Genomic DNA, 14,559 nt, shown 5'->3' on the forward strand with positions numbered 1-14,559 from the left:
CGGTTACCACATAGCAAAAGAAACATAAAATATTAATTAAGCAAAAGTTAATGCTTCTTGATAATGCTTGAAGATAGTAAATACTTTAATGGAGATGTCAAGGATTTTTGATATGCAGGAAAGGGGGGTACTGTCTTGAGTATAATTTTTTTTCGTATCTTATTTTTTGAATTCTTTAATATTTGTATCTAAAAAAAAAGTACGTAAAAACAATTAGAAAGATGAGTGAAAGCTTACATAGATTTGTGCCTAGTTCTCACTGGTGGTTTTTCTTGAAACGATTCAGAATCCGTTTCTTCCGAGCTGTTTCCATATTCTTCCACTTGTATGGATTCGGAAGAATTAGTAAAACCGGTTTTCAGAGAATCCTTCAAAAATGAAATTAATTATTTACAAGGATTAATGTATAACCTCGAGGTATTTTTATTTACGTACAGCTAGTTCTGTCGTTCGATCGTGAGGAGACTTTTGCGGAATCTTAGGAGAGGATGTAAATCGACTTGCCAAGTTTGAAAGAGAATAAGCTTGTCGAAAAGACATTCTTCGAACAGTATCCAATCTTGTAATAGAATCGGGCACGCGCATAGTTTCTCGAAATTCCTGAAATATTGTATTTCATTTTTTTATATATATGAAAAGAAAGATTTTTTTTTTCACGTAGAGAAAAAAAGAGTTCGTTAAAATATTACATATACAAGTGATAATTGCTAACAATGTTACCCCATTCATATCTCCTCGAGCATTTTGAAAGTCCTGTGCAGGAGAAATGTAAAACAATATCGCTAGTATATTTTCGAGAGTAATTAAATCAACAAATATTCGTTAATCTTACTTCAAGATCTTTAGTTTCGTTTATGTCAGCAATATCCTGATACGCCTTAGTAAGAAGTTCAATAGCTTTCGTATGAAAACTCATTTCGATCGTAACAAAATCCAAGAGTATGCTCTTAAGATCGTGTAATTTTCGTCGTTCGAAAGAATCGATTTGTTCTTCCAAACCTTTAATCACCCTGGAAACCTCGACGGCTGCTTTCATCAATTCCGATTCCGCTTGTGACTAATAACGTTTCTAAGGACTTTAACAATGGATTATTGATCGATACATTTTAAAAGGAAATGGCATGGGTTAGAAAAAGGATACGATCATCTGTCGATTTCTTGGATTTTTTTCTCTAATTCTATCCAGTTGTTTTCTCTTTGTAAGTTCCTTATCGCGTGCTGCAAAAGTATTCTTAACGTCATCGCGCGCGTGTTTGCAAATCGTTGCATACTGAGATAATGGTGCTGTTACTTTTGCATCTAGTCTTTGAACTTGAGCGTCCCTATGAAGAATTAACTTCTTTTATTATTTCGAGTTTTGAAACATTAGTAATATAAGATTAGATAGTACAAAATAATATACCTGTAATCACCTATAGCGGATAATGTTGCGGAAAAATTTAGAAGGCCGTGTTTTAACGATCGGTTTATTAATTCTGATTCGGCATAAGTATGGATCGTTTTTGCAACTTCGTCGTTTTTGTCTCGTAATCTAAAATGAAGTTGATATATATATAGTATATACGGGTAAAAATAATAAAGTGGCGTGACACAAGACATGAGTAAAATAATCGATATCTTTTAATGCTTTTACACGAGTATGTATATACGAAACCTACCTTGCTGCTTTTCTGATGAACGCCGCAAATATTGCACATAATTCGGAAAAATGTTTTTCAACGCTTGCTATTCGATCGTTCACAAATTTTGCTTCCTGTTCGCTATCGAATTATAGAAAATAATTATACGATATGTTGTTAAAATCAACAGACATGTGCGAATAAAAACGTTGACAAAAAAAAAATACAAAATTAATAAGAAAATTGTACCAAATGTTACTTTGAGATCTTGCGCGCAACATTTTTCTTCAAATGCACTTTGAACTACCTTCGAAACGTCTTGTTTTTAAGTAATTCTTCGACGCTATGTAAAATACTTATTTCATTCGTCCGTATGCAGTTAGTGACAGTTGTTTACTGACAGGTGATACATTCTAGCAGCTGTGTTCGCGCCACTCTTCTACGCTACCTTCGATCTAACTCCATGAAAATATTTATATACTTTGTTCTATTTCTTCTTTTACTGTTATATGTTTTTATAATTATACTTTCTATTAAATATACATTAATAAAATTTATTTTTTAACGAGCATTGTTTTTAAAATAATAATATACATAAACACGCGTTGCGTGTACATATATATATATATATACGTACATCGCCATAATAGCATGAATATCAACTTTTTTTTCTTATTACAGCGAATGAATGTCCTGCGCCAGTTCCAACTAAGATTCCTTCTGAATTTGATGGTAATGAAACTTGTCTTGGTAATAGAACATCGTTAATGTCCCCGGTTCCACAATTTCCATGCTCATTCCAACCCCAGCACAATACAGTTTTTTCATCTGTATAATATATCGAAATTAATTTGATATTAAATAAAATAGTATATATTTTTAATTACCGGTAAGAGCTATATTATGCTGTGAACCAACTGAAAGTTGATGTATTTTAGGTATATTTTTTATTAGGTCTGCCTTCCAAGGGTTCGTCCTTTTTTCCCCTAATTGACCATAGGTATTTCTACCCCAAGCAAAGAGCTTATTATCTGCAATAATACGAAGAATAAAGACTAAATGCCAATGCAATTTTTATGCTTAATCAATCTTGTTTGGTTACTAAATAATTGTTACCAGTCAAGATAATTGTATGCGTCCATCCTGTATACGTTTCAATTGCCAAATTAAAATGTACAGTAGTTAATTTTGTTGGTGAAGATATAGTTGAAAAAAGTTCATTATCAATGCCCAATTGTCCGTAATTATTCGCACCAAAGACATATATTTCTGCTTTATCTGTGGCTACCACAGTATGATGTTGTCCACATGAAACATCCGCTACATTTTTCAATTCTGAAACTTTTAATATGATTCCATTGTATTACTCTGTTTTACTGTTTTACGAACATTATCATTGATATTAAAGTTAAAAGTTTATCTTACTAAGTGTAAAAGGATAAAAATTATGTTGGTTTCTTCTGTCTATGCTATCATTCGAATTATCTTTAAGACCTAATTGTCCTTTGCCAGCAGCACCGCATACAAAGATTCGATGATCTTGGGTTATTACAGCAGTGTGTCTTAAACCCATTGCAACTCGCTTAATTTTTTCGCAAGGCATCGTTTCAATAGGTTCATAAGAATGACGGAGGGTAGAAGGATCGATTCCTAATTGTCCAAAATTATTTGAACCCCACATATATAATTTGCCTTGGTTTGTTAATGCTGCGGAAGAGTCCCATCCACAAGCGATATCAACAATGATTTCATTTTCTAATATTCCACGTATTCTCTCAAAATTTAATTTATCTTCTTTTTCAGGCTGACCTAATTGTCCTTTATTATTCCATCCGCAGGAATAAACGTGTCCATTTTTATTTAAAATCAACGAATGTCCAGCACCGCCAACGATCTTTTGAATATCCTCTGGTTTAAAAGAATACGATGATAAATCGATTTCTTGTGGAAGGATACATTGTTCCGATTTCATACCATGTCCTAATTGTCCGTGAGAATTAGCACCCTAAAAGAGAACAAAATTAATTACAATGTAAAAATGCTTTTTGGAGTTTTCGTTACATTTTCTTAACATTCAACATTCAAATTTACCGCGCATAGAGTGCGCGCGCAACATGTGTATAAAGAAAAATTGATTTGGAAAAATATAATTAAATATGTCGGTTGATACTATATGAGATCTTAATAATATTTAAGAATATTTATAAATACCACTCAACATATTCAGTGAAGCTCTTTTTTTATTTTATTCAGTGGTATCAGAATCAACCTTTGTTTTAATGTACATCCGCATGCCATATACATACATACATACATACATACATAGATGCATCATATTTGCTCTGTCCTTCTTGAAACAAATATAAATTGATATTTAATTTAAAAATAAGTATTTTATTTACCCACGACAGTAGATGATACGTTGCCATTATTGGAGGAGTGTTTGCTAAGATATAATTGTAGGTTGGTTTTTCATTATCTTCAAATCTAATGTTTGAATTATTCTTAAATCATATATGAAAGAACATATGACTAATTATTTCATTCATTTGAAACACGTGAAACCGATTAATCGTATTTGGCACAACCATAGATCTTGTATACTTGTAGATCGGCTCTGTGGAACTTTTAAATTCCGTTACGAGAGAGTCCAGGGTGAAAGTAAAAAAGTTCTTGTCTTTTGAGGTTACGTTGACTGACGTGAAAAGATCGTCATCTACTGCAATATTAAAAGAATTCTTTACTAACGCACTATGACGTAAGTACTATTATTTATTATATTCTTATAATCTTTTGCAAATTTATTTTTATTTTTATATATTGTAAAATATTATGCTATAATATATATATGATCATAATACACTTATCTTATAACATATGTTCAGCATGTCAGACTATTGATTTTTATTTATATTGTTCAAAGTGTATAAAATATGTTATTAATAAAATGCATTTTTTTTGCAGATCCAAAGTTACTTTTAAAATAACCCTAACTTCGGATCCCAAACTACCATTTAAAGTGTAAGTAATGTTACATATTGTAATTGTTTATATTCAGAAGAGTGGTAACGAGGAGACAAATTTACAATTGCTACCGATATGTCAGAATCCTATTTTTCTCAAATATTGCATGTATTTGACATATTTATTGAGTTATTGGTAAATCCACTTATAAGTACACAAGTCACAAAAGAAACCGTAATTAAAACTTTTGAATGTGCTGCATTTGTTGAAGCAACAGTAACTAAAGCGTATAATGAAAAAAAAGAAGATGTATTGGAAAAGTATCTTCACCAACATTGGCTTAAAGAAAAAAGAACTAAAATATATAAGTGCAGTGACCTGAAATGTGCTTGCGATAAATTATTAGAAATATACATGAAAGACATTTCGATTCCTACTGCAATTGTCGATGACTTTTTGAAATTGTACATTCAATCTTTTGGGATAGATAGATTTAATACGTTTTTACTGTCTACGCTCAGGAGTTCTATGTGCACGAATATTATATTAGAATCTTTAGAAGATTTAGATTTGCCCATGTCTAAAGTAGAAGATGAAGCTTTGATTATGTCATGGGAAAACGATCTTGAGAATGGTCAGCAGATTAAGGTTTCTGAGAAAATAAGTAAAATATTGGAAGATGGTCATCTTTCAAGAATTTTCTCCCTTATTATAAATTTACATAACGAAAGCAAAGTAAAAATGTTATTTATAAAATGTTTAGTACGTAAAGCCATTGAAAATGATGTAACGTTTTGTTTGGCATTATTAGATATCGAAGAGAAATTTTTTCTACGACTTTTAAATGAAAGTCATGAATTTTGTATCAATCTTGTTGACGCAGTATTTTATTTTGGACGAAATATGTCACTAATAAATAATGAATGGATATTAAATTCAACATTTAATTATAATAATTTACTTAAAATTATATATCAATTATTAAATGGTCCTGATGCTGTTCAAGAGATGGTATATAATAGACTACAGTTGGCTAAGATGCAAGCAAATAATACAATATGGTATAGCATTGAAAAAGATATCTCACAATAATGATGTGTATATAAGTAATATGTATTATTTATATATAATAGTAAATATTAATTAGCAAGAAATATCTCTGGATTTTATTAATATACTCTCTTACATTTATATTTGCTTTGAATTATATGTTATTAATAAAATGTACAAAATAAAAGTGTGTATTTAATTTGTACATTGGAAATATTCGATCTAACCAACATCTTACAATTACTTTATAATATAGAGCTATATTTACACTTCCAGACTGAGTGTACCAGAAACTGCACCATTTACTGCTGTATTGAAATATGCTGCTGAGGAGTTTAAAGTAACAGCAGCTACATCAGCTATTATAACTGATGACGGAATTGGTATTAATCCGCAACAAACTGCAGGCAAGTATTTAAAAAGAACAATAGCAATTTTTTAGTGGGATTATGCGCTTTCTGATTATAAATTTGTAATTATAGGTAACGTGTTTCTTAAACATGGATCTGAACTAAGATTGATTCCTAGAGACCGAGTTGGCGAAACTAGATGATTTATAACATCGAATTGTAATTGCACTTAATTCTTTATATAAAAAATTTAAATAATAACAAATTGAAATTCAGTTTAATATATGATATTTAAATGAAAGTATATGCACTGTTGATAACAATAAGTTTTACACGTATTTAAGCATAGATATGCAATTATGAAAACATTCCATCGTACCATTTGTTTTTAAGAATATAAGTCAATCCCTACATATAAAGAATTACACACAATGTTATATTATAAGACCGAAAATATAAATGAAATGAAATGCTGATCATTATTTCAAATGTAATTAACAGTTGTTACAAATTCTATGAGATTTTAATTATAATAATGTAAATATATAAACACATTGTTTAATTAAAGTGCAGATAGGTCAACATTGTTTAAATATTAGTTAATTATATCACAGTAATAAATACACATTATAAATAAATGTAAAATAATTGAAAGTATTAATTATTTAAGTTTAAGAGTAACAAATCGGAGAGAGTTGATATGTTTACAGATTGAAATATGAAAAAGGAATGATTTGTTATCTTTTAAAATCAACTACGAATGTGTTTCTATTTATATATTTAGATAAGAAGGGTCATTGTTCTCTCTTTCAAATATATATTAGAATTCAATAATTAATTAAAGTAAATTTCTGTATGTTTTTTAGAATGCATAAATACAATATACGGATTTAAAGTTCCCGCCACATCTATGTATTTTCCATTGGTTATTACTCACGTCAAAAGAATAATAATAATTATTAAATTGTATTTAAATTTATTTATCATACATTTCATTTTCATGTAATTTCTTTTTATTCGATCTCATTAATCGATTTAAAATAATCGATAAAAACATTTATTATTTCGTCAAAATTATGATATCGATACTAGCGAACCTATCGATATAAAGTCGATATTCCGGAATTCGCTTGATAGTTACTGTCTAATAAAAGTGAATTTACGTCAAGCTCGTTTTAAAGTAGTAAAAAATCATGTCAACTGTTCTTGCACCAGAAATTCCTGCTCCAGGATTTTCTTTTGATCTCTGTCAACGGTAAGAAAATAATATTTTAACTAAAAAATTGTTGGTCAAATTTCTTATAAATGTTTATTCCGTAGTTTACCTAACCTCACTTTGAATAATATTGCTGTGTCATTTTAAACTTATTACATTTTCTAATACATAAGAATGCTTTTATATATGCATTTGTTTATTATAATTTTTATATTAAATAAATTTAATGTGTAATAACATCTACAAATTTTTATTACAGAAACAAGTTTTTATTGAAGAAAGGATTCAAAGCTCCGACTGCTGTTAAGACAGGTACAACTATTGCAGGAGTAATTTTTAAGGATGGAGTGGTTCTTGGAGGTGATACACGTGCCACCGAAGATTCTATTGTAGCAGATAAAAATTCGAGAAAAATTCATTTTCTTGCTCAGAACATGTAGTAAGTAAATGTTTATAATCATTATATTTAAATGATCAATTGTTAAATAGATTAAGATATAATACAGTTATTTTTGTATTTATACAGCTGTTGCGGAGCAGGAACAGCGGCTGACAATGAGATGACTTGTCAAATGATAGCTAGTCAATTAGAATTACATCGTCTAAACACAGGCCGTACTGTACCTGTTTGCACCGCTAATTCAATGTTCAAGCAATTTTTGTTTCGTCATCAAGGCCATATTGGTGTAGCTTTGGTGTTAGGCGGTGTTGATATAGACGGTCCACATTTATACGCTATCTATCCTCATGGATCTAGTGAAAAATATATGTTCACAAGCATGGGGTCTGGATCGTTAGCTGCGATGGCAGTACTCGAAAGTAGATGGAAACCTGATATGACAGTATGTAATTTTCGTTGTTTTCATTCGAAAGATCATTTTTATGTGGTAACTGCTTGTACGCTAAATATTAATATAATTTAATAGGAGGAAGAAGCGAAGCAGTTGGTTGCGGATGCTATTCGTGCAGGTGTTTTCAATGATTTAGCATCTGGATCAAATGTAGATTTGTGTGTTATACGTAAAGGATCTGTCGATTATTTGCGACCTTACGATGTTGCGAATGTAAAAGGAGAACGCCAAGCATCTTATAGATATAAAAAGGGAACTACTGCAGTTCTTGCTAAAACCGTACGTCCTATAATCGTAGAGGAAAAGATAGTTCGTGTGGTGGAAGCTGAACCGATGGACACTTCTTCTTGAAGATAGAGCCTGTTCTTAATTTAATATTAAGTTGATGAAATTTGTGAATTTTCAATAAAATCTTACACATAATATATGTTATAGGTGAGGAATTTTCTAGGTTTTTAAATTTTATTTTTAGAAAACATTTGAAAATACATATTTAAAATCTAAATAGTAAATTAAAATCAACGTAATTATTTAAATGGATTTTTAATAAAATATTCACGATGCGGGGGAAATTGAAATTTTCGTAGTTAGAAGAGTCCTGCTGATTGTTTCAACCTTTGCCTCTTCCAAGCAGGAAGTTTCTCAAATTCAGCAGGCTCCATTTTAAATATCGCAATAAAATTGTCAAAGGTAAGATGCATTTCCTTTTGTGCAACATCGACACCAGTTGGTAAATTTTCAGCGTCACTTTTCAATACTGACAATGGATATTTAATAAAGTTATCAAAATCTGTTGTAACTTTTCCACTTGTTTGTATTTTAATAGACAATTCTTTCTCTTGTAGAGAACTGCATATCATTTCAAAAGATTTGTAATCTCGTAGTAAATTATGATTCCAATTTTCGAAAAGTCCTATGAACGTTGGTGGCTCCATTCCTTCCAAAAATGTAAGCAAATTCCATCATTAACAATATAATATTAAATTAGATTGAAATAAAGATATAATATACCTTGTTTGATTATGGAAATAGTTGTATTACGATCTCTGCCTGCCGGATGACTGTATAGGAATATCATTGCATCTTCTACGCACTGTTTTAAACATTTAGGAGTTGATAGTTTCCCTAACCAGATCCAAATCATATTTCCAGCATCCAGTAGCCACGTAGCCTCCGGAATAAGTGAATTTTGTCCAAATCCGAGAATTTCTGCACCAACAAAAATATTACCTTCCGTTTGACATCGAAAGAGATGTTTTTCCAGTTCCTCTTCGCTTTCAGCAACCTCTGTGCTGTACGTTCCACGACCTTGTAAAAAATCAAAAGTAAGAATATCAATAGAAATAATGAAAATAATGATTAATTTGAAACTATTACCTCCTAGCTCTGCCCAGAAGTCGTTGCCTTCTTTACCCTCTAAAACGAGTGGTGCATTTTTCGGTGCAAGACGTCGAGAAGCTTGTCTGGCATCACCAGTGCTTCTAATACCACACCAGACAACTGGGCTTGACGAGAATAATATAAAGACTCCACTGGAATCTAAACTACTGGATCTCGCGGGTCTTTCAACGGCTTTCGAAGTGTACGGTGTTGATCCAAATACCCTTACAAGATATTTTTCTGGTGCTGAAGCGAGAATAGCTAAATAGTGAAATTGATGAACTATCTCTGTTGTTAATAATCTAATAATGCTTACGAAAATCACGATGACGTCCTGCAAGTATCTTCAATGTGCCATTATATATTTGTAACATATGTGATGGCTCCCTACCCTGAGAAGCTTTTATCAGTTGACCAGATTCTTCTTCAGCTATACGACAAGCTGCATCCAAAGCAGCTTCTCTGTCCAATTTTATAGTATGAACACCTTCCCAACAGTATACCTTTAGAAAACATAATATTATATATTTTTGAAGTAAGATCTTCCATACAAATTTGGAAAGGAAATGAAGGGAGATACGCACTATCGTTCTGCATCTACGACCCTGTCCATATTTGTATCTCATAACGTAACAAGCCTCGGCATAGTAAATTCCTTTGTCAACGACTTCGATCATACCTTCCTTTTGATTTACTTTCCATAGAGTTTTCTCACCAGAACCATCATCTATCAATTGACATTCAGCTGCCATCCTAGGTCTTTCGTTCATGTAATCAGGTTCAAAAGTAGGTGGCAATGTTAACGGTCTCATCTTCGAAGGTTCCCATCCCCTCAACAAAGCTTTCATTTCAATTGGCTCGTGGCCTTGGATAGCTCTAGCAACTGGTATCGTCGCGCTATAATTTTTCTTTTTTACGAAACCACGAGCATTTCGGATAGCTTCTAGTGTTTCTTTAGTGCCAACTTCTCGTCCAACCCAGGCCCAAACACCTGTCTCTCCACGATCTATCAAATACACGGATCCAGAAGTGAGATCGCTACGTAAAATCGGGCCAGATTTTAATTCTAAGACCTTATATTTTCCAGACTGTTCGCAACATTTATAGAGTTTAACAGGAGCAGGTATGCTAATTCGATGAGGACGATCTGATGCCACTATTCTATTTGAAGGATCTAGCACAGTAGCGAAAAGTTCGCTGTCTCCTTTTGGAAGGGTTTGTTCGTAGCCATCCTCGACGATAATCACTCGAAGATTGTTGTTATTCTCTTTCCTTTTTTCTAAAATCACTGCCGCGTGTCTCTTGTGTAAAGGATCGGCGGATGATCCAAGCCACAAGAATACTGTGTCTCTGTTCGGTAAAAAAAAAGTATTATTCTATATAATGTAAACATTGCAATAGTGTATGCAATAGTGTACAATATAATATAAATATACCTTGAATAAATATCAATTAGGATGACATCCTTGGACGTAAAGTTTTCCCAACGAACCTTATCGAGTTCGATCAACATCGGAATAGTGATTCCTGAAACTCTGTGCATCGTACAGGGCGGTGTTTCGAAACGAAAATACTCAATGACAATCCTTTGACGAAAATAGGAAAGAAATCTAGGACTCTCGCGTTCTTGAGCTTCTCTTGATAGAATCGTCGCTGAAACCTGAGCATCTAATTCGTTTGCACGTAAGGCTGCAACACCGGAAACCGTAGCATTGCAGTTGGATCCAATCCAGAAATGGATGGCACGTATCGAAGGTACTCCTTTTAATTCTTTCATCTGTTCGAAACGATTAGAGTCCATGCGATATTTTGTTTAAATGCATTTTGCAGGTCGCGTATAAGTTATTAATAATAAGTTGTAGAATTAATTGATACAATTACCGGCATTCCAGGATACGGCAGGGGACCATCTTTGGAAGATATCGCATAAATAATATAAGCCGATTCCGTTAAGAAAATTCCTATTTTATTTGTTGAAACAGGTGTTGTACGTAAACCTTGCTGCAGGTAAAATAATGTTGCATTATCAAATTCATATTTTCTATAAATTTATTCAATAACTAACTATAACTTATACTATAAGTAAAAATACCTCAATTTTCCAAACCCGAAAAGTACTGGTGTCCTTTGGTACGTTCCTGAAGATATCTTCAGGCGAATCATCGAAACGGTAACTTCTGTCATCCTGCGCGGACATATTTGATAGATCCGGATAAACCACAACGACATTCGACATATTTAACAAGGATTACGGTGAAAGTTCTCCGTGGAATGAGTCGAATGAAGAGGAAACAGGTGATTTTTTAAGCGGTACAACGAAGCGAACCAAAGTACAGGAAGTTGAATTGTTCACCCTGACTATAATTAGTAACGGTATGTTTAGAAAAGCGTGCTATTAACTGGTCAACAGTCGGTACCAAACATTTCATATTGTGCTTATCGTTATCAGCAATAAGACCTTTCCTATCGCAATAAATCGACTTTATCTCGAATAAACGAACTATTCCGTCGATCGTAGTTAATTTGTTATTAAAATATTGTTAATCTACGCACATAGATCTTTTAAATCACTTTGGTTTAACGACTCGAACATTTTCTTTTTAAATAAATCTTCGAATTTTGTTCATCGAAAACATTTGTTTTTTGAAATTCAACATTCGCTTGGAGATTTAAATGACACCAAAAATGAATTATATTTTTTGTTTATTATTAACTTTTTTTGTGTGAATCTTTTCGTACGATCTGATAATACTCTTACTCAGTCCCGTTGAATATTCGTGCGTTTCACAACGCGGAGAAACGCCGACCGGTATCCGTATAGTACGATCGCTGTCAGAAAACTGGGGTATGAGAACTCACGAGAGTAAGATCCTCTAGCTATGATCCAAAGAGTACGTTCTCAGGTAATTCGTATCGCGTTTGTACGTGATTATATGTCCTGTCGCTTATTTCTTCTTACCTTTTCTAACATTATTATTCATAGAAATCTGTATCTATATACAGGACGTTTCTAAAGTCTTTAATCAAATGAAAAACATTTGAACAAAATAAATAATACATTTGAACGTGTCAAGACTCTTACATTTTTATATTGAAAATAGAAAATTTAATGTCAATTTATCAATAGAATTTAGATAAGTTTAATAAGATTGTAAAATCTCGTAGAAACACCTTCGTATATCGGTGCAATTTACATAATGTAAGTGACATCGAACGAACGCATTCTCTCTCCAGTTGACGCCAGTCAAGCACAAATTGGTACTCTCACTCACACGCATAGCTTAGTTCGTCGCCTTTGCCTTCCTGCGTATTCAAAGTTTTCATTCATACCCGACGTGTGACATGTATTTCCGCGAGGGAACACGTGCACACCTTATACAACTGTTGCTAATGAATATAATTAGCGTCGCATCGTTATTTTACTTAACAAATAAATCAGTTTAGATATTAAAGATTGTTACCGATACTTCTATTTATTTGCTTTAATTCATAGCGTTAAATAATGAACGTAGCTAGTTGAAACTTTCGAAATCTTGTCGTCATTCTTTAATTAACGTCTTGTACGATTCTGATCTTTGTTTAACACGACAGATGCTCGATGAGCGTGCCGCTGCGAATGCTTGACACACATGCATTGTACCTTACATCCGCTTGTGTAAACTTTTTAGTACTATTATTGCATTTTATGTGCGACCGATATTTTTACCTTTTTTTTTTTTTTTCATCCTGCAAGCACAATTGTTCGAAAGAAAATCAGAATGGTTTCGAGATATAAATTAAATTAACACGCGACTCGAATAGCTGCTCAACGTTAACATTCATTTGTAACGTTAGATTTTCTAATATGTACTATTATATATGCATACATGCATATGTAGGTGCATATATAAGTGCATTCACTTATGCACTTAAATAAGTGCTGTTTAAGCATTATTCGCGACAATCATTTCTGGCAGGAAATAACGGCCATGTTGTACGTACCTACTCTACCTACGCCTACTACATCGTTAGCATATTACTTCGTTCTTCTTTGGCATCGAGTTTCGCGAAAACATAGAAATTCGTGTTCTCTCAAGCTCGACGAAGTTAACGCGCATCCTTTCTTTCCCAACAACAAAGTTACTTCAGTCAAAACATCATTTTATACTTTTCTTTATTTTTTTTTTTACATATAAAAAAAAGCATTTTCGTCAAGAAATATTTCAAACCAACCGAGAGATAAATCATTGTCGAGATTAACAAATAACGTGATCCTGGAAATGTTCGGTTTCTGTTGCCATTTCTGTTCCTTATTTTAGATTTTGTTGGTCAATATATTACACTATTCAATTGAAAAATGTTAATATAGGAATGAATATACAATCGACAAGGGAAATAAATAGAAATGCAAATGATTTGTAAATAAATTATTGATCTATTTGTTTCAACTCACCCATTTGTTGTTAGAGAAATCCATATTTTTCTTCTTATGTTCAAGGCAAAGCCATTTAATATTATTTTTGGTTTGAAAGATAAGTAAAATCAAAGGATGATTGGTAAAAGGCGCGAAGAAGGATAATAACACGAAACGACGCTTAACTGTACGCAGAACAACCGATACTGCACATTCGTGGCTAAAAAAGAAACCATACCGGTACGGACTCGTCCGGAAGTGGGTCCGGAACTCTGATCGGCCAGCCGTAACACACTGCTAACTTAGTGAATACACGCAGAACCATGCGGGCATAGCCAAAGACGGCGTCGGTGCATTCATTCTATCTCAACTCACCTGAACGTACCTGTCCGACTTTACATGCCTCATATATCATTCAAAGTCTTTTTTCAAATCTTTTTCAACTTTCAATTCAAATTACTGCACATGTTATCTTTATTTCTATTTACATGATAAAAACATTTGTATAATTCTGTTTTTAATATATTAATTAATTATAAAAAAAAAACATGTGTGTGCAAATCTTACAAGTAAGAGGTGGAAACTTCAAAAAAGCAAATTCTGAGAGAATAAGATAGAGTGCATAATATCAGGAGTAGAATAATTTATTATATAATATTATTATAATTATTTATTTAATAATTATAAAAATATGCGCCTGTAGAGATGCAACCCTCCAGACACAGTTTGAAAATGT

General features: G+C 32.4%; 6 protein-coding genes across 13 annotated transcripts; 3 read left to right on the plus strand and 3 right to left on the minus strand.

Annotated features, from left to right (window-relative positions):
- Positions 1-159: 159 nt before the first annotated feature.
- On the minus strand, positions 160-2,010 carry Fam92 (CBY1 interacting BAR domain containing protein Fam92). Its single transcript, XM_089177233.1, has 8 exons — positions 1,869-2,010; positions 1,659-1,760; positions 1,403-1,531; positions 1,142-1,322; positions 833-1,057; positions 721-753; positions 436-600; positions 160-368 (listed from the first exon to the last, which is right to left on the minus strand). The coding sequence occupies exons 1-8, from the start codon at positions 1,898-1,900 to the stop codon at positions 234-236; spliced, it is 1,002 nt and encodes a 333-aa protein (XP_089033359.1). The 5' UTR covers positions 1,901-2,010; the 3' UTR covers positions 160-233.
- Positions 1,599-4,162, minus strand: Sergef (secretion regulating guanine nucleotide exchange factor). Of its 4 annotated transcripts, none has more exons than XM_089177229.1 (6): positions 4,022-4,162; positions 3,045-3,624; positions 2,736-2,960; positions 2,507-2,650; positions 2,257-2,447; positions 1,599-1,760 (listed from the first exon to the last, which is right to left on the minus strand). In XM_089177229.1, the coding sequence occupies exons 1-5, from the start codon at positions 4,046-4,048 to the stop codon at positions 2,278-2,280; spliced, it is 1,146 nt and encodes a 381-aa protein (XP_089033355.1). In that variant the 5' UTR covers positions 4,049-4,162; the 3' UTR covers positions 1,599-1,760; positions 2,257-2,277. The 4 variants fall into 4 exon arrangements, with proteins under 4 accessions (XP_089033355.1, XP_089033354.1, XP_089033353.1 ...); XM_089177228.1 differs by having other exon boundaries at positions 1,599-2,074; XM_089177227.1 differs by having other exon boundaries at positions 1,599-2,149.
- LOC107067435 (Ubiquitin-fold modifier 1) lies at positions 3,734-7,238 on the plus strand. 3 transcript variants are annotated; one of them, XM_015322959.2, is made up of 5 exons: positions 3,734-4,082; positions 4,230-4,377; positions 4,584-4,640; positions 5,910-6,040; positions 6,116-7,238. In XM_015322959.2, the coding sequence occupies exons 2-5, from the start codon at positions 4,373-4,375 to the stop codon at positions 6,184-6,186; spliced, it is 264 nt and encodes an 87-aa protein (XP_015178445.1). In that variant the 5' UTR covers positions 3,734-4,082; positions 4,230-4,372; the 3' UTR covers positions 6,187-7,238. The 3 variants fall into 3 exon arrangements, with proteins under 3 accessions (XP_015178445.1, XP_015178444.1, XP_015178443.1); XM_015322958.2 differs by having other exon boundaries at positions 3,735-4,078; XM_015322957.2 differs by lacking the exons at positions 3,734-4,082; positions 4,230-4,377 and having other exon boundaries at positions 4,552-4,640.
- On the plus strand, positions 4,647-5,737 carry LOC149030871 (uncharacterized). Its single transcript, XM_089177234.1, has one exon. The coding sequence runs from the start codon at positions 4,719-4,721 to the stop codon at positions 5,673-5,675; it is 957 nt and encodes a 318-aa protein (XP_089033360.1). The 5' UTR covers positions 4,647-4,718; the 3' UTR covers positions 5,676-5,737.
- Prosbeta2 (Proteasome beta2 subunit) lies at positions 7,098-8,475 on the plus strand. Its single transcript, XM_015323058.2, has 4 exons — positions 7,098-7,238; positions 7,459-7,638; positions 7,726-8,041; positions 8,126-8,475. The coding sequence occupies exons 1-4, from the start codon at positions 7,177-7,179 to the stop codon at positions 8,399-8,401; spliced, it is 834 nt and encodes a 277-aa protein (XP_015178544.1). The 5' UTR covers positions 7,098-7,176; the 3' UTR covers positions 8,402-8,475.
- qua (villin like protein quail) lies at positions 8,476-14,159 on the minus strand. 3 transcript variants are annotated; one of them, XM_089177226.1, is made up of 9 exons: positions 13,863-14,159; positions 11,523-11,788; positions 11,312-11,431; positions 10,867-11,207; positions 10,015-10,780; positions 9,747-9,933; positions 9,428-9,676; positions 9,062-9,358; positions 8,476-8,987 (listed from the first exon to the last, which is right to left on the minus strand). In XM_089177226.1, exons 2-9 carry the CDS (start codon positions 11,664-11,666, stop codon positions 8,638-8,640), a joined length of 2,454 nt encoding a protein of 817 aa, XP_089033352.1. In that variant the 5' UTR covers positions 11,667-11,788; positions 13,863-14,159; the 3' UTR covers positions 8,476-8,637. The 3 variants fall into 3 exon arrangements, with proteins under 3 accessions (XP_089033352.1, XP_015178542.2, XP_015178541.2); XM_015323056.2 differs by having other exon boundaries at positions 11,523-11,615; positions 13,863-14,158; XM_015323055.2 differs by lacking the exon at positions 13,863-14,159 and having other exon boundaries at positions 11,523-13,772.
- Positions 14,160-14,559: the final 400 nt, after the last annotated feature.

Source organism: Polistes dominula, unplaced genomic scaffold (genome assembly GCF_049000335.1).
Source record: "Polistes dominula isolate Pdom_NZ unplaced genomic scaffold, Pdom_raw_medaka contig_20, whole genome shotgun sequence".
NCBI lineage: Eukaryota > Metazoa > Arthropoda > Insecta > Hymenoptera > Vespidae > Polistes > Polistes dominula.

Excerpts from the sequence above, each read along its gene's own strand:
- Fam92 (XM_089177233.1), bottom strand. The coding sequence starts at position 1,900 with ATGTTGCGCGCAAGATCTCAAAGTAACATTTG. Across the intron at positions 1,761-1,868 it reads AGATCTCAAAGTAACATTTG|CGAACAGGAAGCAAAATTTG; the intron begins GTACAATTTTCT and ends ATAATTCGATAG. Across the intron at positions 369-435 it reads ATCGAACGACAGAACTAGCT|GATTCTCTGAAAACCGGTTT; the intron begins GTACGTAAATAA and ends TCATTTTTGAAG.
- Sergef (XM_089177229.1), bottom strand. The coding sequence starts at position 4,048 with ATGGCAACGTATCATCTACTGTCGTGG. Across the intron at positions 3,625-4,021 it reads CGTATCATCTACTGTCGTGG|GGTGCTAATTCTCACGGACA; the intron begins GTAAATAAAATA and ends GTTCTCTTTTAG. Across the intron at positions 2,448-2,506 it reads GCATAATATAGCTCTTACCG|ATGAAAAAACTGTATTGTGC; the intron begins GTAATTAAAAAT and ends TATATTATACAG.
- LOC107067435 (XM_015322957.2), top strand. The coding sequence starts at position 4,567 with ATGCATTTTTTTTGCAGATCCAAAGTTACTTTTAAAATAACCCTAACT. Across the intron at positions 4,641-5,909 it reads CCCAAACTACCATTTAAAGT|ACTGAGTGTACCAGAAACTG; the intron begins GTAAGTAATGTT and ends TTACACTTCCAG. Across the intron at positions 6,041-6,115 it reads TAATCCGCAACAAACTGCAG|GTAACGTGTTTCTTAAACAT; the intron begins GCAAGTATTTAA and ends TTGTAATTATAG.
- LOC149030871 (XM_089177234.1), top strand. The coding sequence starts at position 4,719 with ATGTCAGAATCCTATTTTTCTCAAATATTGCATGTATTTGACATATTT.
- Prosbeta2 (XM_015323058.2), top strand. The coding sequence starts at position 7,177 with ATGTCAACTGTTCTTGCACCAGAAATTCCTGCTCCAGGATTTTCTTTT. Across the intron at positions 7,239-7,458 it reads TCTTTTGATCTCTGTCAACG|AAACAAGTTTTTATTGAAGA; the intron begins GTAAGAAAATAA and ends TTTTTATTACAG. Across the intron at positions 7,639-7,725 it reads TTTCTTGCTCAGAACATGTA|CTGTTGCGGAGCAGGAACAG; the intron begins GTAAGTAAATGT and ends GTATTTATACAG.
- qua (XM_089177226.1), bottom strand. The coding sequence starts at position 11,666 with ATGTCGAATGTCGTTGTGGTTTATCCGGATCTATCAAATATGTCCGCG. Across the intron at positions 11,432-11,522 it reads TTCGGGTTTGGAAAATTGAG|CAAGGTTTACGTACAACACC; the intron begins GTATTTTTACTT and ends TTTTACCTGCAG. Across the intron at positions 9,359-9,427 it reads CTTCTGGGCAGAGCTAGGAG|GTCGTGGAACGTACAGCACA; the intron begins GTAATAGTTTCA and ends ATTTTTTACAAG.